Here is a 26,788-nt window from a genome sequence, read left to right on the forward strand (position 1 = left end):
GATTCAAAGATATCAAATCTACCGATTGACCGAGTATATCCGATATATGTTCACTACGGAAAGTTTAAAGAGAAACCTACTTATCCAGATGCGATTAACCCTTACTTACAAGACACATAAGTTTTTCATGCATATGTTTTAACTAAAGCCATTCCCCATTCATGTGTGGGACTGTTGGGTTTAGCAAGGTGTAAATGGGAAATAAGAAGAGAAAATGGAAAAGTGGGGGAACCAATTTTGGAGGAAAAATGAAAAGTCATTGCAAAGTGCAAATGAAAAGTCATTTCTACCATATTGGTAGAAGAAAGGAAATTGTTGTCCTTATATTTAGGAAACACTTCCTTTAGTTCTTAAAGGGTTAAGAAGAAGGTGCCCCTTGCACCGTCGTCGTCGCTCGCTCGGCCTCGGCCTCGGCTTCGGCTTTGGCAAATGATGTGATTGATTATAATATTTTTGGATAAAATTTATTTAATCAATCTTGTTAGTTCATTTTCTTTCTCTTATAAATTAATTCAGAATGTTAGTTAAATAACATAATTAATTTGGCGCAACGAAATTTATTTGAAATTCACGTGTAATGGTGAAAACGTTCTGAAGGGACCTGTTCTTTCCGAAAAGTCGTTACTTTTCCCAAAAGACACAACGTTCTGAAAAAAATGGGTCTGAACAGATTTGTCTGAACAGACGCGTTCCTTGCTGAAAATGGCTATAAATAAGAGGTTTTTTCCATTTTTCATACACTGAAATTTTTTCCTCTCTGCATACATTTTCTTACATAATTAATAAAATTGTCGATCGATTGAGTTTGTGTGTGCTCTTTTTGATGTTCTTGCGTTTGCTGAAGTTATTGAAGTTTTAGGTACCGCTACTTCTCTAACATGTTATTCCATTTTATCTTGGGAGGAATTAATCTGCAACCTCGGGTACAGTGAGGGGATTAAATTTCTTAAGGAAACACAGTGATTTTTGTGGACTCGGATTAAAAGCATTCTGTCTATTTCATCTTTTTTTCTATTTTTGTAATATTGACTAACTTGAATATATGAGATAACATACAATACAGTACAATAGAGTACAATACAATACAATACATAATGAAACAATAGGTAACAATGATCCAAACAGAGGGTTAGTGTTGTCATTGTATTATGTACTATATTGTAAGTTGAACATTTATTTCTCGTATATTGTTTTGCATAAAAAAGATAGATGTATACCTCCAACAACAACAAGAATTAAATTATAGGACAACTCTTATGTTTGGGAGAATTTTGAGGTATATGTCTAACCACCTCAACTCCTTGTTTCTAGGGTAGGCTATAATTATTTGAAGTCTCTCGATAACGAGATCAAGAAATAATTGCCGATAAGCTAGATGTTTCATTAACCATATTCAACTTTAAGATATTTGGTAATATAATTTTATTTTAACCCTTTTTGGACGGTAATTTTTCAATAAAAAGTTGAATCCTTCTCACCAAAGGCAGATATGCCACTATCTATAATAAGATATAATACACTAATAATAATAATATCAAATTCTTTATATCGTCAGTATAGGTAAGTTAAATTTTTCAAAAAGAGATGGATATATTGATCATCTCGAATATGAAGTAGGGTTGTTGGTGAAGTTTTAGGTAGGAAATTTTAGGAGGTAACGTAACCTATATACTATATATGATGATGTTCTTTAAGGAACTAACTTGGAAGGAGATTTGATGTTTTCTTCTTTGTCATGGCAATTCCCAATTTGTAAAAAGACCGACCAAATTCATCAAAGAATACAAAATGACTATAAAAAGTAAGATAAAGACCATTGAGTCAACTTAAGGACGGAGTATTAATATATTTGCAAAAAAAGTTTGTTCAAAGTTTTCAATGAATGGTATTAGCACAAATATTTCATTTTCAATGGTTAGGACCAAATGCAAAAGGCAATTTGTGGGGACCCTTTTTTCTTATTGGAGGGGGTGGGTGGGTGGAGGTGGGTGATACAAGATTTGGGATAATATATAAGCACATTAGAGGGTGCAAAAGATACACCATCATTTCTTGGCCTAAAAACCATATTATAACACCCAAATTTCCTACTACAGTATTTTAGGTAAAGATTTTATGAAATCTTTAAGTAGTAGAGTATAGTTTTTCAAATTCTCCCACTACTCTTGGCTCCAAAGACTTTTGGCCCCTTTTGACCCTAAATTTCTAACAAAAAAAGTCACTTATTGCCCTTTTCTTGACACTCAATCTCTTCTGTTATATAATACATCTTTCCTTAAACCATTCTTGCACTTAAAACTCCAAACATCTCACAAAAACACACACTTGAGAAGACAATATGGCACCTGAATTTCAAAAGAACGCTATGTACGTCTCAAATGAACTCGAAAATGGAGACGTTCAAAAAAACTTTGATGATGATGGACGTGAAAAAAGAACAGGTAACATATTTTATAGGAATGTTGTTTTTAGAATCGTGCATAAGTCATGATACTCATTTATTATGAACCTATTGACTATAAATTCTGAATTCGTTTCTGTTTTAATTTGCAGGGACTTTGTTGACTGCTAGTGCACATATTATTACTGCTGTGATTGGTTCAGGAGTACTTTCACTAGCATGGGCTATAGCTCAATTAGGATGGGTGGCTGGTCCTGCTGTTCTCTTTGCCTTTTCTTTCATCACATATTTCACTTCTACACTTCTTGCCGACTGTTACCGGTCTCCGGGACCGATTTCCGGCAAGAGAAACTATACTTATATGGATGTTGTCCGCTCTCACTTAGGTACTTTCAGTGCATATAATTTAAATTCTTACAACATAGCGAATTCTCTGTTTTTTGCTCTGTTTTTAATGATTTTCTCTAGCTCCAAGAGTGGAAGTACATATTTGGGCGCTCAGTCAAAAATATTTATATACTCTTATCGATATACATAATATATACATATCGTACGTGTATATATATATATATATATATGCCAAATATTATTTTGACATTTTATTGATTTTGTTTATATTTTTGGTTAAAAAAATACAGGAGGTGTGAAGGTGACATTGTGTGGAATTGCACAATATGCTAACCTTGTTGGAGTTACAATTGGATATACAATTACAGCATCTATTAGTATGGTGTAAGTACAAATAATTATTAAAAATTCTATTTTTAAAGAAAACATTAAGACCTTTTTGTCAATACTTTGACTAATTTGATCTCATGACAATGACATAACTACTCTAATAAAATAAATGATACTCTATATTAATTAATTAAAATACTAATATAATAATTATTTTCTGTGAATTTCAATTTTCAGGGCTGTAAAGAGGTCAAATTGTTTTCACAAAAATGGGCATGAAGCAAGTTGCTCAATTGAAAGTTACCCATACATGATAATATTTGCAGTAATTCAAATAGTTCTTAGCCAAATTCCAAATTTCCACAAGCTCTCATGGTTATCAATTCTTGCTGCTGTTATGTCATTTACTTATGCTTCTATTGGTCTTGGACTATCCATAGCCAAAGCCTCAGGTACTATATACATCGACAGTATAAAATATTTTTATATTTATCTATACAAGTTAATTATGTATATCTTTTACTGTATTATCGATGCATAAAAATTAAATTCTCGATATTAAAAAAAATGTAGGTGTGGGGCACCATGTGAAGACAGCCCTAACAGGGGTGGTAGTAGGTGTGGATGTATCTGGAACAGAAAAAGTATGGAGAAGTTTCCAAGCTATTGGAGATATTGCATTTGCTTATGCTTATTCCACAGTTCTTATTGAAATACAGGTAACCATAGTTTTATCATATATCTTTTTCATATTTTATAATTGATTAGTTGATGTTTGTCTACATGTGAACTTGCATCAATTATGGGTAGCAATTGCCCATGCCCCCTCCACACACACACAAAACATATATATGTGGTCATACTTGTGTTGTGTATATGGATGGAATTTTAAAGTAACGACTTCAGTTGAGCTTATAAAATATATGAACAGTTAAAATATTATTTTATAAGTAAAACAAATTTCTTAAAGGTCATAAAACTAATTCTTCTAACGAGAGCATGAAACACAAGGATTAATTCTATAATTGTCATTTCAAGTTCATCGTTTTCTCCCTTTTAAATCATCCAACCCTACCACCCTTGACTTTCAACCCCATAGTATTTTACTTTATTATATTTCATTATTCCTAGGATAATATTATGTTGCTTACTTATTAAACACTAAAAAAAAAATTAAAAAATAATATTTTTCATTAATTTTTTTTTTCTACATACCAACCATGCACACCCTTTATTTCAAACTTTTTGATTTCAATACCTTCAAAGATGCACTTATATGATCCATTAAATCATTCATATATTTAATAGGAGTCTTTTGTCATACCATTTAGTACAAAATCTTGACTCCCTAATGACCAGTACCCCACCTATTAATTCATTCTCACCCAAACAAAAAAATCAGAGGTACTTAGTTGAAATGTGTGCCTCACTAATTAATGAAAGCGTTGCATTAAAGTGTACAAATTTTATTATATATTTATATATACGCCTACTACTCTTGAGTAATCAGTCTGTAGACTATAGTCACCTAGCCACATGTTCGGTTTTGGAGCATTAGGAATTACGATGGTCCATCTTTTATTGCTATTTTAAAAATAATCTATATAGTAATATTAAGATATCACAAATATAAAAAAAATATCTATAGTATCTTTTGTTATTCGTCTCAAAAATAATTTCTTTATCTTTTAAATTTGCATATATATTATCCAATCTTCTTCGGACCTTGCTAATTGAATTATACTGAGTAGATTGCTATTGTTACTTCATCTGTAAATGTCTTTATATAAAATTAAAAAACTATTCGTTCTTTATCTTTTTTCTTTAAACTCACGAGCACTGTTTTTTCTTTAATTAAGGAATAACATTAAAGTAGAGGACCACAGAATATGTAGTTAAATTTTTCCCTTTCCTTCTTTTGGAATATTATGTTAAAGCCAGAATAGTAATATAAGGAATATATATAGTACTCCTTTTTAATTTATTTGTCTGTTTTAACTTGAGACTGAGTTAAAATAAATAAATTAGACTTTTAAATTTTGTAATCTTAAACTAAAGATATATAATGTGTTAAAGTATCTTTTAATCTTATGATTTTAAAATATACCATATTGATAGTTTTAAAATTAAAGAGTTATCAATAAATGGAAAAACACACTTTTTTGAGAAACAAATTGAAACGGAAAAATATACTCCTAATATATTGTATTTTATTCCTCTTGGACCAGAAAAAATATGGACCACGAGTTTGGGTCATTGATTCTTTAGGATTTTTCACAAAAAATAAAAGTGAAAGCCCACTCTTACGCTTCTTATCATTTCATAACAACCATCCTTTTTTTTTTTGTACTATTATCCGATTTACGATGACCTCAAGTTTTTAGTATTGTGACATCTTTTGTTGTTTTGTCATATGATGTAATTTAAGCAAGAATTGAGTTTAGTGGACCCCATCTCTCACTTCATGATAATAATAATCTTGTTTGGTAACTTTCCTAAATCAAATAATTTGTGTTTAGACTTGACAAAACAACTAAAATCTATGAGATAATTTCTGATTGGGAAAAGAAAAAGAAACCGTTAGAATTGAACACACACCTAATTATTCTAGTGGACGCCGTTTTAATATGGTAAAATGATTCAAAGACTGAATATAACTTATGTTGTTTGAAATTTTTCAAAAATATTGTCACATTTGTGTCGAACCTTGAAAAATGCACTACTTTGTCGTATTGATTAATCAGCTCTTAATTACAGGACACACTGAAATCATCACCATCAGAAAGCAAGGTTATGAAGAGAGCCTCACTAGCTGGAGTTTCCACCACAACTTTATTCTATGTACTTTGTGGTACCATTGGCTATGCAGCCTTTGGAAACAATGCTCCAGGAAATTTTCTCACTGGATTTGGTTTCTATGAACCTTTTTGGCTAATTGACTTTGCCAACGTCTGCATCGCTGTCCACCTTGTCGGAGCTTATCAGGTAAAGAAGACTTTTGAATCTTATAAAAGAAAGAGACGTTTCTTTCTGAAAAAGAAGTAAAACAAACAAATAGAAACATAATCTAACGAATATCAAATGTATCATGATTGCTTAGGTTTTCTGCCAACCATTATATGGATTCGTGGAGGGTCGTTGCAGTGAACGATGGCCAGACAGCAAATTCATAACCTCAGAATACGCGATGCAAGTTCCATGGTGTGGCACTTACAACCTCAACTTATTCAGGTTGGTGTGGAGAACAACATATGTTATAGTGACAGCGGTGATTGCAATGATATTCCCCTTCTTCAACGACTTCTTGGGGTTGATCGGAGCAGCATCGTTCTATCCATTAACCGTGTACTTCCCAATAGAGATGTACATTGCTCAGAGAAAGATACCAAAGTATTCTTTCACATGGGTATGGCTGAAAATATTGAGTTGGACTTGTTTGATCGTATCACTTGTTGCAGCTGCTGGATCGATCCAGGGACTTGCCACTGATGTTAAGGGTTACAAGCCTTTCTCAACTCATCAATAAGTTTGTTCAAATTATTAAATATGTAATGTTATCAATAACAAGTGTAATGCAAGCTGAAATATGCCTGTATGTTATTATTCTTATAATTTTTATACAGTATGCTTCTTTTACATGGGCTTCATTTCAATTTGTCTGATTTTAACTTGGCATCAAGTTTAAAAAAAGTAAAGAATACTTTTGAAATTTGGAGTTAAGGCGTATTCATGGTTTGTGAATGTTAGGCATGTGAAGTTTAAGAAACTCTATAGTTATGCCACTTAAACAAGGAAAAACTTCAAAAATAGTGTTTGGCAATTGCAGGACAAACCCTCCCCACCTCACATAACATAATTTTCTCTTCTCAACTTACCCCGCCAAACATAAAATTTCTTTGAATGACTTAAATAGCTTATTAGAATCATAAAAACATCACTGATGTAATAACTGTGAAATATTACATAAAAAACAAGTAATTGATAGTTTAGAAAAACTATTTGAAATATATACAAAAGTGACCAAGAAGAATTAGAAGAGAATTGATTTACAACATAATGTCAAAAGAGAGTGATCCCAAGACTCACTGAAAAATGGATTCTCACTCAACATAACACAATGACAAATGAAAAATAAATTATTGATTCTTTTAAAAAAAGTACAAGTGTTTTAAGCTAATAAAAGGTTAATCTGACAAGTATTTGATAGTTGGTTTTCTTGCCTAGAGCCTAAACGGAAGAAATTGTTTAGCAATTTCAGCATTGGGTTTATCTCAAACCCACAACCTGCTCTGCCCACATGATTTTTGTTTTAAAAAAAAAAATTAACCCACCCCGCCCTACAAAGGTTGTAACCTGCTCCCGCAAAAGCTATAACCCACCCCGCCCCACAAAGGTTGTAACCTGCTCCACCTCGCACCCGCCTAAAAGAAACCAAAATAAGCGTGGTAATTAAGCTTAATATTGTAAATCACAAGGGGAAAGTATGACGAAGCAAGAGCTGAAGGGAGGTTTCAAAAATTTTCTCGACTATCTATTAGTTCTCATTAGACTGTTTTCATAGTTCCTTTTAATGCACAGATATTAAAAAAAGAAAAATAATGAGGTCTTCAAGCTACACTTTATAAAATTTAGAACAGGAATGGCTCCATCATATTTGATGGACAAAAAGACAGGGCAACCTGTAAATATCTGCAAATAAGTTTTGAAAAACCCATTCCTTCCTCTTCCTAGAATGATTGATCAACTCAAGTGAAGATGTTCTGTTTTAGCCAACTTGTAATACTTCTAATACCCTAACATGCATTTTTTCTATTTTTCCTTGTCAAGAGTTTGCTGCCCTGCCAACTGCTAAACCATATCTCTTCCAGTTGTTTTCAACACCAAACTCCAGCTTCGGCACTGTTTAGAACATCATAACAATAAGTTTTCTGATATAAGTTAACGAATTCACAATGACAAAAGAATGAAAAAGGGAGTACAATTAACTGCTCTCCATTCACACAGCTCGTGGAAACAAATGTCATTCAATTTAAAGTCCACAAGATCGAGAAATTACCTCACTGCCACCAGTCAAGCACCTTCAGTCTCGACCATGACAAATGCTTGAATGAGACTCTGAGCAGCATTCGTCTGCTCAGGCGTACCAGATATAATGATCACAGTCTCTGTAGCTCCAGGCTTGGGATCATTTATGGTGACTTTCGCATCAGAAATCTAGAAAATAATTAGTCAAACGAAGAGTCAAATAATAATATACTTTCATACAACACAACAAATTTGTACTTGCCCATGAATGACACTACGTAGGCGTTTGAACATGGATTTGACTGAAATTTGGGAACATTGGTTATTGCACTTGAAAAATGGTTATTAGAAAGTTGAAGTTGTGTGAGTGGAAAAAGATTTTTCAGTTGAAAAACTAATCAAAAGATCAATCTAATGTATAACCAAACAATGTTTTGAACAAACGGAGCTAGTATTGATATACTTTTTTAAAAAAAATCCAAAAAATGGTAAAAGAAACTTCTTTTCAGTAAGCCTCCCATCTTTTCTGATATTGAAAAACAAGGAGCAGAACATGTACAGAAAGACATGAGGGCATCTTGAAAGTAAAAATTAAGAACAGAGAAAATGAATACTAGACCAAATAGGTATAAATATGTACAAAACGAGGGCTATAATATTTTGTCAAATACATACATTTTACATACATAAAGATGGAGATCATATATATATATATATATATTTTAATGGGCATGGCCTATAGTAGAGACCAATCAGAAATAAAAGGGCAAAAAAAAAGGTATAATGTGAATTAGGGACATAAGATCATACCTCACATATTTGTCGAAGACATCCCCCACCTTCTCCATAGATTGCAGGAATGACAGATCGAGGTACAACAACTTCCACGGTAGTGCTTGTGATCACAGCGGGATTACTTCCTCTATATTAATGAAATTCACGTGTAACAGAGACATACATATATCATTGATGTATAATAGAAAAGGCAGTTCATAAATGAACTCTAAAACATCAAGAAGAAAAAGAAAGCAAAATGAAAGAGTCTGGTCATGATTTAGAAAGTACAGACCCTCCAAAGCCGCCAATATTTCGAGGACCTCCTGCATAGTCTGGGAAGCCTAGATGTCCCCCACCTTCACCCCGTCCCTGCAATTCAGTTCAGATAATTAATATTTCTAATGTTTGTCACGTTTTTTGGATCTTTACTTTTTATTCGAGCAGAAAGAAGAAGTGCTCTAAGACAATTGTAACGCTCACTTTAAATTACATTATGAAAGCAACAAGCATGTGGTTACAAGTACATAAGGTGGAGCAGCCTATATATAAAAATCAACCAACTCCTACTATAAAAGTCACAAGAAACTAGAATGGTAGAACTAACTGCAACCAAATGCTACCTGAGAACCCCATGGTGCTGAAGAAGGCATTCTATCAGAAATATGAGGTGGAATGCCTGGCCTATGGAAATTTTGCATAAATGGAGGACGATCATCATGTGGATGGAAACCACCATGTGGAGGTAGAGCATCAAACTTGTGAAATGGTGGACGAATGTTGGGGAACATGCCTGGAGGTGGTGAAAATTCTCTCCTTCCCATGTGTGAAGGGAATGGAGGTACTTGGTCCAGAAACCCAGGGTTTGAAGGAAATGCATCACGAAAGTAATGATTCTGTAATCTGGCAGTTATCTGCAGAAGGGCTTCATGAACTTTTTCAACATCTCCATTTATCTGAGCAACCAAAAAGAAAAGTTAAAAGCAAGTTGAGAAGTAGGAATTAGGTCTGTCCTTAAACCAAACAAATGTTGCCATAGACATCACACTAAACCTAAAGGCTAGCAACAAACCCTCTAAATATGCAAAAAAAAAAACAGCCAATTTTTATGCTTAGTAACATCACTCAAATCATAAAAAGCAAAAAATACCTGAATTACTTCTTCATTTTCCGCAGCACACTTTGGGATTTGATCCTTGCCTACAATACGAATATACGCTCCAGTTGATTTCCTCATTTCAGCTATTATACCACCACCTTTACCCAAGAGACACCCAATTTGATTGGAGAACACCAAGAGTTTTGCAACCATAACATTGTCCTGATTCTCAGGTGCAGCCCTAAAAATTCGGGATTGGATGCGAAGGACAGCATCTTGCGGCAAAGATATTCTATCATCTGGGAACTGCATAGATAGAATGGCCATAGCCTCTTATTGTTAGGTTATAGAAAATCAAAGAAGCATGATAAAGAAGAGGAAAGAAGAAAGAGTAACAACTTTAGCAAAAAGAATGACCCTCCCCCTTCCAATGCCAATTAAAGGAAATCCTGGAAAAAGAAAGCAAATAGAGAGACGTAACAAATCATACCGCTGGACCAGAGATGACAATAATTCGATCTTCAGAATCCCCTGTGGCTTCCAGAACTTTGATTTGACACCCAGTCTCATGCTGAAGTGCTTTAATTATACTTCCTCCCTTTCCAATTATACCTCCAACCTTTTCGTCTGGACAAAGTAATCTGAAAGTCAAGGCATCAGGAATAGGATTCATTCGACCAGGTATACCAGCTTCCCCAACACGAAATCCACCAGAGGAAGCAGGCCCCTGCCCATGGTAAGGACGTGTTGATGGTGGACGTAATTCCCGGTTAGATAGAGGACGTCTAGGAGACTGAGAAGATGGACCACCAGCATTAGCAGAGAGAAAATCTTGATCCCCAGAGGAACTCCCAAGTAATTGTTGAGCAACAATTTCAAGAGCTTTTTTAACTGCATCATGCTCCCCAGAAATCTGCAACATAACAATTAGGAATGTCTCCAGAATTCTGGTTAATATGACAAGATTTGACTACGAGAGTACTGCATAAAAGCAGCAGACAATACACAATGATCAACTCTGTGAAACGTGAGACAGGAAATAAGATGTCGATGAAGCAGTATTCACTGTGAACCAACAAGTAAGAAGAGTATGCAACATTCTCAAATTGAATTGTATAGATACAAGGGCCATTTTCTGTCACTAAAGTTAATTAAAGGACTTCCTAACGCAGAAATTACTGTTATATCAATAAGACCTCTCAAAACATCATGACAAGCACACACAAGAAAACAGGCAGGATTCAAATACAACTTCGACAGAAAAATGATCACATTGATGACAGTTAATGGCTAAGCTGAGTGAATCAAGTTGACTAATACTTGCAAGGAATGAATGAATAAATATCAACAAATATACCTGAACCAATTCATCTGATGAAGACGCACATGAAGGTAGTTTGTCCCTGGGAAGAATTCGTATCTGTGAACCACTTTCAGAAGACATCTGCTTTATGACACTACCACCTTTTCCTAGCAAACAGCCCACTTGGCTGGAGAGAACAAGCAATCTTATAATTAATGAGGAAGAATTATTGCCTTCTTCATCTCCTCCATCCATTTCTGCTCCTCCTTCAACCATCCTTTCAAACAACAAGAATAGAGCTTTCTGAATAGATTCAGTTTCCTTTTCAGTTTTGGAATTTTCTGCCGGAAGAGACGCCTTATTCTCACCCTTATCACCATTTTCATCATTGCAACTGTCTTTTTCCTTAGTTTCACTCCCCTCAACATCAGCATGGAACTGTTTGGTTCCCACTTCATCTTCTTTTCTTGAACCTATAATAACTATCACCCTCTCATCACAACCAACAATACTATCCTCAACTTGAACCTCTGCACCAGTTTCCTCTTGTATCCGAGAAATAATGCTACTATCCTCTCCGATAAGGAAATCTATTTTTGAAGCAGGGCATAATATACGAATTTTCACAGGTGATCTCTGGGAACTAAAAGATGATGATTTCTGCCACTTCCCTCGGCCATTTGTTTCTGCAAGGCTCTGATCATGTGGTCTCTTGGAAGGTGTCAACTTCATTGACATATCTGCAATTTTTTTTTTGTAACAGACGCTCATTTCAGGATATAAGACTATAGAGGAAGTATGAGAAAGGTATGGAATGATAAGACTAAAGTGGATGTATGAGAAAAGTATGGAGTTTTTTTTTTTTTTGGGGAAAGGTAAGATAATTTGCAACATGGTCAACTAGAAGAATCAATTTGGTAAGGCCTGAACCCATGAATGCAAATATTATCAATCAAACTCCATAGAGCCACATTGGTAGTGACTTCTGAAAATTGTACGCGCTATTCTTTTATAGATGATCAGTAAGACACGTTTATCAGAGAGTGATATCTGAATCAGGGAAAATGAATGTGTCAAGTACGAACCCTAGGGATGAGCAACAGCTCATAGTTCAGTCTAAGCATTTGGCATTCAAACTACTCTCCACCACTATTTTGTGGTAAATTTTTAATACCTTCTCACCTAAACCCTTCGAGTCCACTTCATATGTACTCTTTATGTAATATAAAGCTATGCACTAGGCTTGCAAAAGCCCAAACCCGAGAAATCAAGTTTCAGCTGAAGCTTAAAATGCCGAACTAACAAAAAATTAATCAACGGTCTATGATATAAACATCTATCCTATTCAGTTCCATGGAATTCCATACTTATACATTTGCTAGTTACAATCTGCACAAATTTGAAGTTCTAATAGAAGTTTTTGATTTATAACTTTAATTTTAGCAGTACCAATTCTGTACCTATACATTTGCTAGTTACAATCTGCACAAATTTGAAGCTTTAATACAAGTCCTTGATTTCTAACTTTAATTTTAGCAGTACCAATTCTATACCTATACATTTGCTAGTTACAATCTGCACAAATTAGAAGCTTTAATACAAGTCTTTGATTTATAACTTTAGTTTTAGCAGTCCCAATTTAGCGACATTTAGCTCGACCACTCAGTGAAACTAAAAGTATGAAATCGAGAAAAACTGCAAGAGAAAAACGAAAGAGTAAAGGAGAATTAAGTGATTCAGCATTTTTACCAGGCTTCGTCGGAGATATGATCGGACCGCTTCAACGGTGGAGTAGGGTTCTGCTAGCAACGCCGTAACGGTGAAGATAAACCTAAGTATCCGGCGGAGCTCAGGGAGAGTGGTGTTATATCAGAAGGTTTCACTTTTGTTGTAAGTAGTACTTTTTAGGGATTTTACCAATTTATTTGTGTGCATTTATTTCCATTAAGTACTTACTTTTTTTGGTCAAAAAATATTTATTTTCAAACTATTTCTTTTCTTCTTCTTCTTCTTCTCTTTTACATTTTTAATAAAGAAAAAAAATTAAATAAAAAGGTCTTAATAACAAAGAATGAAGAGAAAAAAAATGATCTAGTAAAAGAAGTGAACTTTGGTTCAATTTATTAAACTTTATTATTTTTTTATCTCTATTTTGGATTATACGAATTTATTCATGTGCATTTATTTCCCATTAAGTCCTTACTTTTTTTTTGGTCAAAAGATATTTATTTTCAAATTTCTTTTCTTCTTCTTCTCTTTTACATTTTTAATAAAGGAAAAATAAATAAACAAAAAGGTGTTAACAAAAAATAAAGAGAATAAAAATTGGTCTAGTAAAAGATGTGAACTTTGTTTGTGAACTTTGTTTCGATTTATTAAAATTTATTACTTGTGACCTCTATTTTGGATTTTACAAATGTCGAAAGCTACAACAGACGTGTGATAAGCTCACATTTCTTACGCCATTGAATTTTAAATTAATGATCATTTTTGTCATTTTCTATATTTAAAAAATCATAAATTTTATGAACTTGGAATAAAAGAACCAATTTTTTTGAGTTTCTTTAGTGAAACTTGTCCTCAAAGACTTTAAAAAATTTAAAATCATCTCTATATACAAAAATACGACTAGAATTAGAATATAAAATACAATTACTTAATTGTCAATTCACCTCTATTAAATAATATTTAATTTAAATTAAGTAAATAAAAAAGAAAAACACTTGAAAAATCTAAATGAATTAGTTTTTAATTTATGTTCTTATATAAATTGATTATAAATTAATCAAATTTATATTTAGGGAAGCACAAGTTTTCTAAAATCGAAAGTCATAATTGAATATAATTTGTGAAATTTAAGATATAAAAATAAAAATTTATACTCCAAAAAAAATTCCATATTAATATTAAAATGATTGTTTGGAGTTTTTTTTTCATAATCCATAATAAGTTAATTGTTCAAAGTTTAAGATAAATATTTGATTTTTTTTTCTATTTTTTCCCTTCATTTACATTTTTTAGATGATAAATTCAAGAGAGTTAATTCCTCATATTTATGATTTTTCTTTAAATTATTTCCATACTGGAAAATGCTATTTAATTTATGTCATAATTTTTTTTCTTAATAAGTATGAGGGTGTTTGGATTGGCTAAAAAGTGGTCAAATCTACTTTTAAGTCAGTTTTTGACTTTTAGAAGTGTTTGACAAATATAAAAAATAACTTAAAATAGGTTAGGAAGTGTTTGGCAATGTCAAAAATGACTTAAAATTAGTTGAAAATGACTTAAAATAACTCAAAAATCAAAAGTAGCTCTCCCCTACTTTTTATTTTTTGACTTAAAAGTCATTTCAGTTTAATTTTTTTTTTAAGTCAATCCAAACAGGCTCTAAGTATTAACTCACAAATTCATTAACCGAAAGAGTATTTTTCTTATTATAAAAGAGAAAAGAAGACAAAGTAGGTAAAAGTGTAAATAGCATATTAATAAACTAGTAAAAAAATTGACTTGAATTTATTAATAGGGATTACTGTAATATAGAAAAAGGAGACTTTCATTTCCTTTGCCAACCAACACTTGTATAAATAGAGACAACTTTTTTCTTCTCAAAACATATTTTTATACAACAAATTTGAAAATCTCATTGCTACAAACACCGATGATGATTAGTGGAAGCGGCAACGATGTTGAGGAATCACAAAATCTCTCATTGGAGAATCCTAAGAATGAAAATGAATGGGGCAGTTCATCGCGGATTGTTGTGGCTACGCCTACACCAAAGTGGGCTGGGACAAGGTTAATGAGGGAAGAGGAGAACGTCTATCAGAAGCTAAAGGGTTTACTACCGTCTATTATGAGAGATCGTGTTATAGTCACTGCAATGCATCTATGCATGAGAAGAGGTCCAATGGAAAAGGCACGGTTTGAAGTTTATCAAGAGAATCTGGAGAAGGTAACAAGAGCAAGAGGGAACCGTAGAGTTGATGACTCTGCTTGGTGCGGGACATCAACTAAAAATCTCGACAGCCTTACGTGTCGTGGGTTTGAAATGAATAGTAATGTACCTGCTTCTTATCCTCATGGTGTTGGTATATACTTGTCCCCTTTCTTATCACCTCAAATAAGGTATAGTACACATGCTTCATTTTTGGTGTTTTCTTAATTAATTATTCCACATGATGTTCATTAATTATTTTTTCTATTTAATTTGTGTAGTGATATGATGTCTGATATAGATGAAAATGGTGAAAAACATATCATTTTATGTCAAGTTATATTGGGAAATTTTGAAAAGGTTGAGTTAGGATCTAAGCAGTTGTTTCCATCGAGTAAGGATTTCGATACCGGAGTTGATGACTTAACAAATCCAAAGTGGTATGTGGTGTGGTGTGGCAATATGAATACCCACATTCTACCTTGCTGTATAATCAGTTATAAACTTATTGATAGTCACATGTACTTAGGTAAGCATTGCTCCTTTTTGTTATTTATAATTTGTTTCAATTACTTTTGAATGTCGAGACTCAAGAGCCAATGTACAGGTCGACTAACTTGTGGTGGCCATACTGATAGCACATGGAGTAGATTATTATTCAAGCTACATAATTTTCTTACAATATCAAAAAGGCTGGAGTTGAGAAATTTGTGTATCTCCTATGGGGTAAGTTTGGGTTTCCCTTTTTAACACTAGCTATTAATCAAGGATTTACTATATCTATACATATTATTGTGAATATTCTAGTTTCAAGACCATTATTTTGATCTTGACTTTTCATACAAATTGTTCACAGGATGGCACACCAGTAGAGGGAGAAACTTTCATGAGGGATTTAAAATCTATTGTTCGTGATGATCAATTGATGCGTTCGATCATGCTGGAAATCTCTTCCTGAACGAAGTTCTTTTAGTAGTGTCAATTTTATTGGGATATATGTGTTGTATGGACTTTCAGTATCTTTCAGCACACTTTTTTCCCTTTATATATGTAAGAACTAGTGAAGTGGATGAAATAATACTTTATGAATTTATTGAATAAATGTATTCCTTTAGAAGAGACTTGGTGAAGCATCAAGCACTTCTGCTTGGAAATTGGTTCATAACGTTACAGTCACAATGAGAGGCTATATTGACGATTTCTTAGACAATTATTGTTCATTAAGAATTCCAGACGGCGTTTGATTTCAAATAGATAATTTCTCTATTCCACACTAGAATCTATATATAATATAAAGGAGAAACATAGACAAAGTGATGTGATACCTCTCTATGACCTCCATTCATATTTATCTTTTTTTGATTTTTTTTTCTTAATTTTTTCATTAAATATTTTATTTATTAAATAAAAAAAAAATCATATTTACTATTCTAATTATACCTAATGAGTCACAAAAAACCTCCATCTATTCATATTCTCTACTTAAATAACATGTCGCTTCAACTTCTTCTTATGGATTATCAAATCTATAAATTACAATCATCCATGGAGATGTTGAATATTCATTTTTCATTTTCTCATTCTTTTTTTCTATTAGTGTAGTTTTTTTCTCATTCTTTCTTTCGATTAGTATAGTTTTTTTTCTCATTCTTTCTTTCTAATAGTGTAGTTTTTTTTTTTAAAAATAAAATTATTCTTCATCTTTTTTATAAGAAATCATAGAAAAGATAGTGACATGATATGTTCTTCATTTTGATGAAGATCAAGAATATATTCTTCAAAGATTCATTATAAAAAGATGTTCACATTAATTCAGTACAAGATCATCAAAATGAAGAAAGAAGTTTAATTATGTTGAAAGATTCATCAAGAGAGATGATCGTATTAGTATAAATTAAAGTTTGAATGTTTCCAATATTTTAAAGATTCATTAATGTATTGTTTTGATTTCAATATTCTAAAATTTTGACATGCTTGAAAGATATATTATCTATGGTACATTTCTCATAGCTATTACATATTGTTATACTTAAAATATTATATATAATATAAGCTAGATGTAAGAAAGTGAAGTTACATCTCTCTTTGCCCAAAGATTCTATTTATCTTTTTTCCTCATTTTTTTTTGACAATTTTTCATATTTTTCTACTTACTTATTATTGTACAAAAAATAAATATATCAGTTACTACTCCTCTATTTATTGTTATACTTAAATGTCTGAAAAATTATTTACACTCATTATTATTCTTTGTTACAAAAAATTAAAAGTTTCAATATTTTCTACTTTAATATTTCAAGATATTTGTCTCTTTTTTTATTGTATTTTTTTTCCTCTTTCAATTTTGTTAAACACAATGGAGTAGTACAAAAAGAGAAGAAGTTGATTTGCTTTCTTTCCTAATAGGCTAAATGGTCTGGTGGACCCTTGTACTTGTACTCGTTTGTATTGTAAACCCTTCTACTTACCCCTTTGTCATATGAACCCCCGAACTCATTTAAACTCAACTTGTTGAACCCTTTCAACTCATCGTGACTCTCAATGGCGCTGATGTCACATTCCATGTCAGATAAATTCTGCCACATTATTTTTTATTTTTATAATAATTTCTTTTTGGACAAAAATTCATAAAGTTTTGATGCAAATTATTCTTTTAAATTAAAATTTTGGGTCTCCCTACATCAGCTGTCATTTTCACCGTGAAATGGCCCAATCACCGGAGAAAGTTGCCATTGCCACCTTCTCTTGCCGGCGAGACCACAAATACTCTCTCCCTCATCTGTCTCCGTCTTCGTTGCACATGATATTGCAATTTAAAATTACATCTGTCTCCATTCACAGCCTCATTTGAGCTTACAATTTCATCAAAACTGATATTAACATCAATAGAAGAAAACACTCAAACCTTACTACTCCTAAAACTAAACTTGACACCAAAAAACTTGAAATTGAAAAATAAAATCCAAAGCTTGAAAGAAGAAAGATCAAGAAATATGAAAATTTCAAAGTTGTATCTACAATTTAAAAGAGAGATAAAATTTTGACTTTTTTTAAAAAAAGTTTTGCTTCTAAAGAGATAAAAAGAAACAATTAGTAGCAACAAAAATCCTTCTTCAATTTCGATCTGAGCTTTCAATTTGGAGAAGTTTTTTTTCTTTCGTTTCCAATTATTTTTGTTGTTGAATTTTTTATGAATATGTAGTTTTCATTTGAAACGTGAGGGAAAGTGAGATTGCAAGAAAAAATAATAAATAGAGAGGATAGTGATATAGCATGAGGGAGATCTGTAATTTTTCAAAAAGGGTGGGTGGGTGGGTTTGAAGAAGAAAGGGGTTTTTTTTTTCTTCTTTTTTTAAGATAGGTTATTCTTTTTTACTTTTTATTTAATTTTAGTAACTTTTTAAATCAATTCACGCTCTTATTTCGCGTGTGTAATACACATTTTTCCAACTCAGCTAAATTAATGCCACCTAAGACCGGTCAATGGTCAAAGGGGCTTAAAATTTCTATTTTGTTTGAGTTGAAATGTCCAGTTGAAACTTTGTGGAGTAGAAAGGTCCAATTTACAATTCGAGTCAAGTATAAGGGTCCATCAGACCCTTTTGCCTTCCTAATAAAACTTAAACACCCAACAAATGTTGAATAGTTCATGAGTTTTTTTGGTCTTCATTATTTTATTTTTCCCTTTTTCTATGTATTTTAAAATTTGTATCTCCATAACTTATACCTAATTGAACTTTTACTTTAATTAATATTATTAACTCTTTTTCTGTAAATTTTCATATTCATAACCCCCAACTATCTAATTTCAAAATTTAAGATACCTTATGATATTAATTTCTTCAATTTTGTCTATATATTCATATTTTTTTGTTTCATTAGATTCCTACTCTAGATTATTATTTTTATTCCATATTTGAAATATTGATATCCTATATTATTGTTGTAGTATCAAATTTATACTGTAGTTTGACTCCATGCAGAGGCTCTTGGATATGTATAGAAGGGATGCCTGATAAAAGCTCAAAAATAATTGCATTGATTATCTGATTTTTCATCATCTTTGTTTTTGTGATTAAAGACTTGACAAATTGTGTTGTTATTTTTCGCTTTTTACTTACTTTTTCATATGTTCTCTCTCTCTATATATTTTTTAATTCAGATTCCTATAAAAATTTTAATTGTAGTAAATTACATTTTCATTTAGACTCAAATTAGTTATTTGTAATTTTGTCAGAACACAACCAACAAGTGTTCAAATTTTATTACTCATGGCTCAAAACAAATGCATATAAAGTATTGAATACGTAATTCTTAGGTATTTCTTATGGTGAAGAACCATTTAAATTTGTTCGTTTCTTCTACTTCTAAAGAATTACAAGAATAATATAAGATATACACGAAAAATTAGCAATAGAGGATTATTTAGATGATAATGAAAAATAGAGAAAAATAATTATTTAGACGATGATGAATAAGAGAAAAAACAAGGACAAAGAACGAATTAAATATCAAAGAATGAAATAAAAATATTTATCTCTATTTCCTCGTACTTTTAGTTTCATCATTTATTTTTTCGAACTAAAGGAAGATTCATTGGATAGTAAATTTATCATTTGACAAAAATAAGAAAAAAAAATCAAGTCTTAAAATATGTTTATCCGAATTTTATGTATTAACATCATAATATATGATTTTTTTTCTTAATAAATTAGTCTTTTAATTTTGAAAAATACTTGATAATAAAAATGTAATTCACTTAAGCTCTAATTTCTACAAAAATATTTGTATTGTAATTTTATAATTTTTCTTATTTCTATAATTGATTTTTTATTTCTTGTATCATAATTATTTTTTAAAATAAATTTACATATACATATTTCATAACTGCGCGAAACGCGGTCAAATCCCTAGTATAATTATGAAAGATGTATTTAGAAGGTAGTGTAAAGTGAAAGCACCCGTTGATAAATTAGGGTTGTTGAAAGAAAAAAAAAAGATAAATAGTAAATTGTTGATAAAGGTGAAACTAATTTGGATATTCCGACTGACTTGGTAGATTCGATAATGAATTAACGTAAGTTGGAAAAGAATTCACTACAAATAATTGATGAAACATTATGATACTAAAATATAAATTCACCATGAAGAAGTAATTATTATGAGGGACATATATTAAAGACGAACATGCATAAGATAGGGGCAAAAGTGTAAACTAATTATATATGATGCAGATGATCGATACTTATTAACACGCTTCAACCCGTCAAAGTTAAAATTGTTGTCCACCTTTTAGTACTGACGAACAACTTTAGAAGCTCCTTCTCCCCCATGTCTCTCCATTGCAACTAAGCTTAGACGTAATCTATGACGTGCAATCAATTCTACCACCTCAATGACACCATAGATGTGTAACCAATAGGGTGCACAACTTGAAGCTTCGCCTTCTATTCACTTCTTAATTTTAACACTTTCCACTCTTGTAACATGACAGCAAGTGCAGCTACTGCAGACTGCATTTTACTACTAAAGTTTGCAACGACAAGACGAGCATTTGTCTTGGAATCAACACCACCAAAACTTCAACATAATTTTCATAACCACTCTTCTAACACCTGATCCTTTTTGACAAAGTGTAAATGGGCTTGAATTCGAAATAAAACTCCCTAATAGCTCGTAGGCCCTTACGGAGTCAGCTTGGTTCACAACAAAAAGCACCCGTTGATAAATTAAGGTTCTTGAAAGAAAAGAAAAATAAATAGTAAGTTTTTTATAAAGGTGAAACTAATTTGGGTATTTCTATTTTACTTGGCAGATTCGATAATAAATTAACGTAAGTTGGAAAACAATTCACAACAAATAATTGATGAAATATTATGATACTAAAATATAAATTTACACATTATAAAAAAATAATTATTACGAGGGACATATATTAAAGAAAAACATAATATAGGAGCAAAAGTGTAAATTGATGACGAATCAACCAAAAAAAAAAAAAAATCATATATGAAGCGATAGTATAACATAGGAGTTAGGACAATATTAAATATTCTTCAACAATAAAAGAGTAAATTAGACCCTATTCTCAAAATTCCTAAGATCTCAATTGGAATTAAAAAAATAGAGAAAATTGCAAAAAATTAAAATCCTCATATAAATATAATATTATTATTAATATGAATTATGGTAATCTAAATATAGTTAGTAAGTCACACTTTTCACACTTACATTTTTATACTACCTGAAATATCCTTCCATAAACAAACCATACATCCTAAAATCAAGGGTATGATCGTCATTTTTGAGATACCAGATACATGCGAGATGGGAGAGAGGCGAGCGAGATTTGTTATGTATCCATATACATGTGAATCAACTTGAATACAATGTATCTAGAACAAATGACATATCTGAATGTATCTAGACGCACAAAAACATGGTAAGAATCGTAATATTGCAAATTAATGTGTATCTAAGTAATTAACTTCTTTGACTAAGTTAGATTTATGTGAATATAGTCAGCAAGTCACACTTTTCACACTCACATTTTTATACTACCCGAAACATCCTTTCCATAAAACATTTACTCCCTCCAAAACCAAGGATACGATCGCCATTTCCCTTGAATGTCTTCACCAATCAACCGTAGTATAAATAGACAAGTTTTCCTTTGGTCTTTCTTCAGCTAGAAACTCAAAAAAGATATTTATATCACCACAGATTTGAAGTGTATGATGATGAGGAAAACAACGATTATTAGCGGAAATGGCAAGGATGGTGTTGATGGGAAGTCGAAAATGAGAAATGAGGTTCTTCCATCGGGTAGATGGCCTGATCATGCTCAGTTACTGTTTCAGAATCACCACAACTTCAAAGAGAGTGGGAAACCATTGAGGTTCAAGATGTATAAGGATGGATCGTGGATGGATTTCGAGAAACATGTAATGGATGTGCTCATTTCAGCTTTTGTGAGTAGAAAGGGTATGATTGAGGTAGAAATTAAATCTGGATTTAAATTAATTATTGATTTTTACCGCATGTTTGGAATAGATTTGGACAATGGGAACGAACTGCCAATCTCTTGGATTGATGTAAATGGAAACTATTTTATCCCTAAAATGTTCATTGAGGATTCAGAAAAAGGAATGAGGAAGAGAGGAATCGAAGTAGGCAGTTCATCGCGGCTTGTTATCACTACCCCTACTGAATTGGTTCAACCAAAGTGGGCTAGGACAAGGTCAATGAGGGAAGATGAGTACGCCTATCAGACGGTAAAGGGTTACCTGCTGTCGTCTCGTTCGGGTGTTACAATAACTGCCATTCATGAGTGTATTAAAAGCGGTCTTATGGAACAAGTTTTTATAGACAATGTGGAGATGGTAACGAGGGACAGAGGGAACCCTAAAGTTGTACTTGCTTGGTATGGGTCATCGTCCAGGAATTTGAACTCCATAATGCATCGTGGATTTGAATTAACAAGAATTGAACCCGGTCATCGCGGTATTGGTATACACTTGTCGCCTTTACAGTCACCTCAAATAAGGTTAGTTCATTTTTTGTGTTTTCTTTTTATTATTTCAAATGTACATTAATTATTTTTCTTACTCGTGTAGTGAAATGATGTCTGATGTTGATGAAAATGGTGAAAAACATATGATGTTATGTCGAGTCATATTGGGAAATCTTGAAAAGGTTGAGCTCGGATCTAAGCAGTTGTTTCGATCGAGTGTGGATTTTGATACCGGGGTTGATGACTTGATCAATCCAAAGTTGTATGTGATGTGGTATCACAATATGAACACTCACATTCTACCCGAATGTATAGTCAGTTATAAACTTGATCGTCATATGCCAGGTAATATACGTATAGTTTCAATTATTTTTGAATGTTGTGAGAGAAACGAAACAGTAATACTCAAGTATAAATACAGGTCAGCAGAACTGTGGTGCTCATACTGACGATCGATGGTGTAGATTACTATTCAAGCTACCTAATTTGCTTCCACTAACAAAAAAACTGGAGTTGAAAAGTTTGCATACCTCCTATGAGGTAAGTCTAGATTCTTTTTTTAACACAAGATTTACTATATATATATACAAATGGTGAATATTCTGATTTTAAAATCTTGACTTGTCATACAAATTATATATTCACAGGTGGGCAAAGTAGTAGCGCAGGAACATTTCATAAGCAAGATACAAGCTATTGTTCAAGATGATCAATTGATGCGTCCGATTATGTTGGAATTCTTTCCTGAGATGAGGTTCTGTTAAACTTGTTGGGATAAAATGGGAATTATGGTTTCTCATTGATAAATTTCATGTTGAAAAAACCAAGTGTAATGTTACCTTTTACAGACTCAGGTTTTCGACTTTCATAATTTTCTCTTTTTGATGCTCACTTAGTTTGTTGGCTGCTTTTAGTAGAATTAGATTTCATATCTAGCTATTTTCAGCTAAGAATTGAAATTACTTGCTGAAATATATGTATGTCACATCACATATATATACTAGACTAGACCTCTTACCGTATGATTAGGGTTGCGATCACAGGTTATAAAAATTGATGGCATGTGGCAATATAATAGTAGCAAATCATGTTGTTTGGACTTCCAATTATTTAGTGGGTACCATTTTTAACTTGATGAATGATTAAGATATTATGTTTTTTTCATAAGTCATCACCAAAGATTGTGAGCCCTTAGGTGGGAGGTTAGGTTTGATTCTTACCATGTTTATTCATCCACGCAAATAAATTTAAAGGGGGACATGAAACAAATCTCTAATATAGAAAGGAGTTAACTAGTTTGTTCAAAAAATCAAAAAGAAGAGAATGATTTAGATATGGTTAACTAGATTAACAAGTATCTCTACATATAAGTTGTAGAGGGCATGACAGGTAGATGGCAAAATAGAACACCTTAATTCAATGTAATTTCAAGCCTCCATTGATGGCCGGCTCTATTCATGAACAAAAATCTATTTTGCTTAGGGTTTATAAACCGCCAGGAGGTGCTTATATTTACACCTTGAGCAAACGTGCTTTAGGATTTATAAATTGCACTTCTACGTTCTTATTTTAAATTTTCCGAAACATCCTTCGCATGAACAAACCTGCTACTTTCATAAAAGGTCATAAGACAATGCAACAATGTCTACTTTTGGTAATTTTAAATGTATAATTAATAAGTCAATCAAATCATTTGCAACTATGTAAGAAATTGAGAATTGAGGTTCCAATTCCGAGAAAATTATTGTTTGTCGAGTAGGTGTCCTGATCATCACCATTTATTTGTTAAGAACCACATGTTGGAATAATAATTCAAAGTTAAGAGTAGGATTCCTAAGTTGTTTAATATTTGTTATTTTTTCAATTCATGTCTAGTTAGGATTGGATTATCCTAATTTGTATATAATAAGTTTTCTAATGTTAGTTTAATTTGGTTTCTTACTATAGGAATGTTGCTAATTATTTTTAATATATAGAACAGAAAGATCTATAAAAAATAGAGAGAACTTGAATATATTTTTATGCAAACTTGAATCTCATCTTCTCAAAAGATGTATATATATATATATATATATATATATATATATATATATATATAAATACGACTAGAATTAGAATATAAAATACAATTACTTAATTGTCTCATGACTTCTATTAAATAATATTTTATTTAAATTAAGTAATTAAAAAAGAAAAACACTTGAAAAATCAAAATGAATTAGTTTTTAATTTAAGTTCTTATATCAATTGATTATAAATTAATCAAATTTATATTTAGGGAAGCCCAAGTTTTCTAAAATCGAAAGTCATAATTGAATATAATTTGTGAAATTTAAGATATAAAAATAAAAATTTATACTCCAAAAAAACTACTCCCTCTATTCCATAATAATGTTAAAATGATTGTTTGGAGTTTTTTTTTTTTTTCATAATTCAAAATAAGTGAACTTTTTGAAATTTAATATAAATGTTTGATATTTTTTTTTTTTTTTTTTGCCCTTCATTTACATTTTTTAGGTGATAAATTCAAGAGAGTTAATTCCTCATATTTATGATTTTTCTTTAAATTATTTCCCTTTTTAAAAATTGTTTGACAATCACTAAAAGTATAAAAGTGGAAAATACTATTTAATTAATGTCATAATTTTTTTTCTTAAAAAGTATGAGGGTGTTTGGATTGGCTTAAAAGTTGGTCAAATCTAATTTTAAGTCAGTTTTTGACTTTTAGAAGTGTTTAACAAATATAAAAATTAACTTAAAATAAGTTGGGAAGTGTTTGACAATGTAAAAAATGACTTAAAAAATAAAAAGTGGGGATCTTCCCCTACTTTTTATTTTTTGACTTAAAAGTTATTTCAATTTGACTTTTTTTATTTTTGACTTAAAAGTTACTTATTTTAAGTCAAAATCCAAACAGGCTCTATGTATTAACTCACAAATTCACTTAATATGGACCGAAATATTTTCTTATTATAAAAGAGGAAAAAAGAAGACAAAATAGGCAAATAGCAAATAATAGAAAAAATGAATTTAATTTATTAATAGGGATTACTGTAATATATAGAAAAAGGAGACTTTCATTTCCACTTTTCGCACTCACATTTTTATACTATCCGAAATATCCTTCCATAACAAGCCTTACACTCTAAAATCAAGGGTCTGATCGTCATTTTTGAAATACTTGATACATATGAGAGTGGTGAGCGAAATAAAAGAGAAGTGAATGAGATTTGGTATGTACCATAAAACATTTATGCCATCTAAAACCAAGGGTATGACCGTCATAATGTCTTCTCCAATCAACTACTAGTATATATACACAAGTTTTCCTTTGGTCTTTCTTCTACTAGAAATTAAGCTTCTCAAAAAAATATTTATGATGATGAAGAAAAGAGCGATTATTAGTGGAAACGGCAAGGATGGTGTTGATGGGAAGTCGAAAGTGAGAAATGACGTTCTTCCGTTGGGTAGATGGCCTGATCATGCTCAGTTACTGTTTCAGAATCACCACAACTTCAAAGAAAGTGGGAAACCGTTGAGGTTCAAGATGTATAAGGATGGATCCTGGATGGATTTCGAGAAACATGCGATGGATCTGCTCATTTCAGCTTTTGTTAGTGGAAAGGCTATGATTGAGGTGGAAATGGAAGGGTTTAAATTAATTGTTGATTTTTATCGCATGTTTGGGATTGATTTGGACACTGGGAATGAACTGCCAATCTCTTGGACTGATGTCGATGGAAACTTTTTTATCCCTAAAATCTTCATTGAGGATTCAGAAAAGATTCATGAGATTGAAAAAGGAAAGAGGAAGAAGGTAAGAAGGGAAAATGTTCATCTGTCGAGGGAAGAAGGTAAGAAGGGAAAATGAATCGGGCATTACCTCAGCAGAATACACCTCAGATTTTCGACTTCCATAATTTGCCGAGGCTGGCTGCTTTTATTGGAACTAAGTCTCATATCTAGCTATTTTCAGCTAAGAACTGAAATTACTTGTTAAAATATATGTATGTTGGAATTTAACAAGTGTGGATTGTATTTTTTTCAATTTTTTCAATTCA

General features: G+C 31.7%; 5 protein-coding genes across 6 annotated transcripts in view; 4 read left to right on the plus strand and 1 right to left on the minus strand.

Moving 5' to 3' along the window:
• Nucleotides 1-26,788, plus strand: part of LOC125840824 (ergosterol biosynthetic protein 28) — a 233,934-nt gene that overhangs the window by 137,865 nt on the left and 69,281 nt on the right. The gene's annotated exons all lie outside the window — the stretch shown is intronic.
• Nucleotides 2,047-6,691, plus strand: LOC125840814 (amino acid permease 6-like). Its single transcript, XM_049519787.1, has 7 exons — nt 2,047-2,441; nt 2,554-2,787; nt 3,040-3,133; nt 3,317-3,531; nt 3,653-3,798; nt 5,837-6,064; nt 6,180-6,691. The coding sequence occupies exons 1-7, from the start codon at nt 2,339-2,341 to the stop codon at nt 6,603-6,605; spliced, it is 1,446 nt and encodes a 481-aa protein (XP_049375744.1). The 5' UTR covers nt 2,047-2,338; the 3' UTR covers nt 6,606-6,691.
• Nucleotides 8,115-13,189, minus strand: LOC125840805 (KH domain-containing protein HEN4-like). Its single transcript, XM_049519776.1, has 8 exons — nt 13,030-13,189; nt 11,335-12,020; nt 10,468-10,890; nt 10,029-10,283; nt 9,502-9,834; nt 9,174-9,250; nt 8,915-9,026; nt 8,115-8,293 (listed from the first exon to the last, which is right to left on the minus strand). Exons 2-8 carry the CDS (start codon nt 12,016-12,018, stop codon nt 8,150-8,152), a joined length of 2,028 nt encoding a protein of 675 aa, XP_049375733.1. The 5' UTR covers nt 12,019-12,020; nt 13,030-13,189; the 3' UTR covers nt 8,115-8,149.
• LOC125840796 (probable inactive poly [ADP-ribose] polymerase SRO3) lies at nt 14,939-16,172 on the plus strand. Its single transcript, XM_049519768.1, has 3 exons — nt 14,939-15,405; nt 15,496-15,661; nt 16,071-16,172. The coding sequence occupies exons 1-3, from the start codon at nt 14,939-14,941 to the stop codon at nt 16,170-16,172; spliced, it is 735 nt and encodes a 244-aa protein (XP_049375725.1).
• Nucleotides 21,955-23,491, plus strand: LOC125840797 (probable inactive poly [ADP-ribose] polymerase SRO3). Its single transcript, XM_049519769.1, has 4 exons — nt 21,955-22,760; nt 22,831-23,072; nt 23,149-23,267; nt 23,375-23,491. The coding sequence occupies exons 1-4, from the start codon at nt 21,955-21,957 to the stop codon at nt 23,489-23,491; spliced, it is 1,284 nt and encodes a 427-aa protein (XP_049375726.1).

The sequence above is a fragment of the Solanum verrucosum genome, unplaced genomic scaffold (genome assembly GCF_900185275.1).
Source record: "Solanum verrucosum unplaced genomic scaffold, falcon-dt-bn FXZP01000283.1, whole genome shotgun sequence".
Classification (NCBI taxonomy): Eukaryota; Viridiplantae; Streptophyta; class Magnoliopsida; order Solanales; family Solanaceae; genus Solanum; species Solanum verrucosum.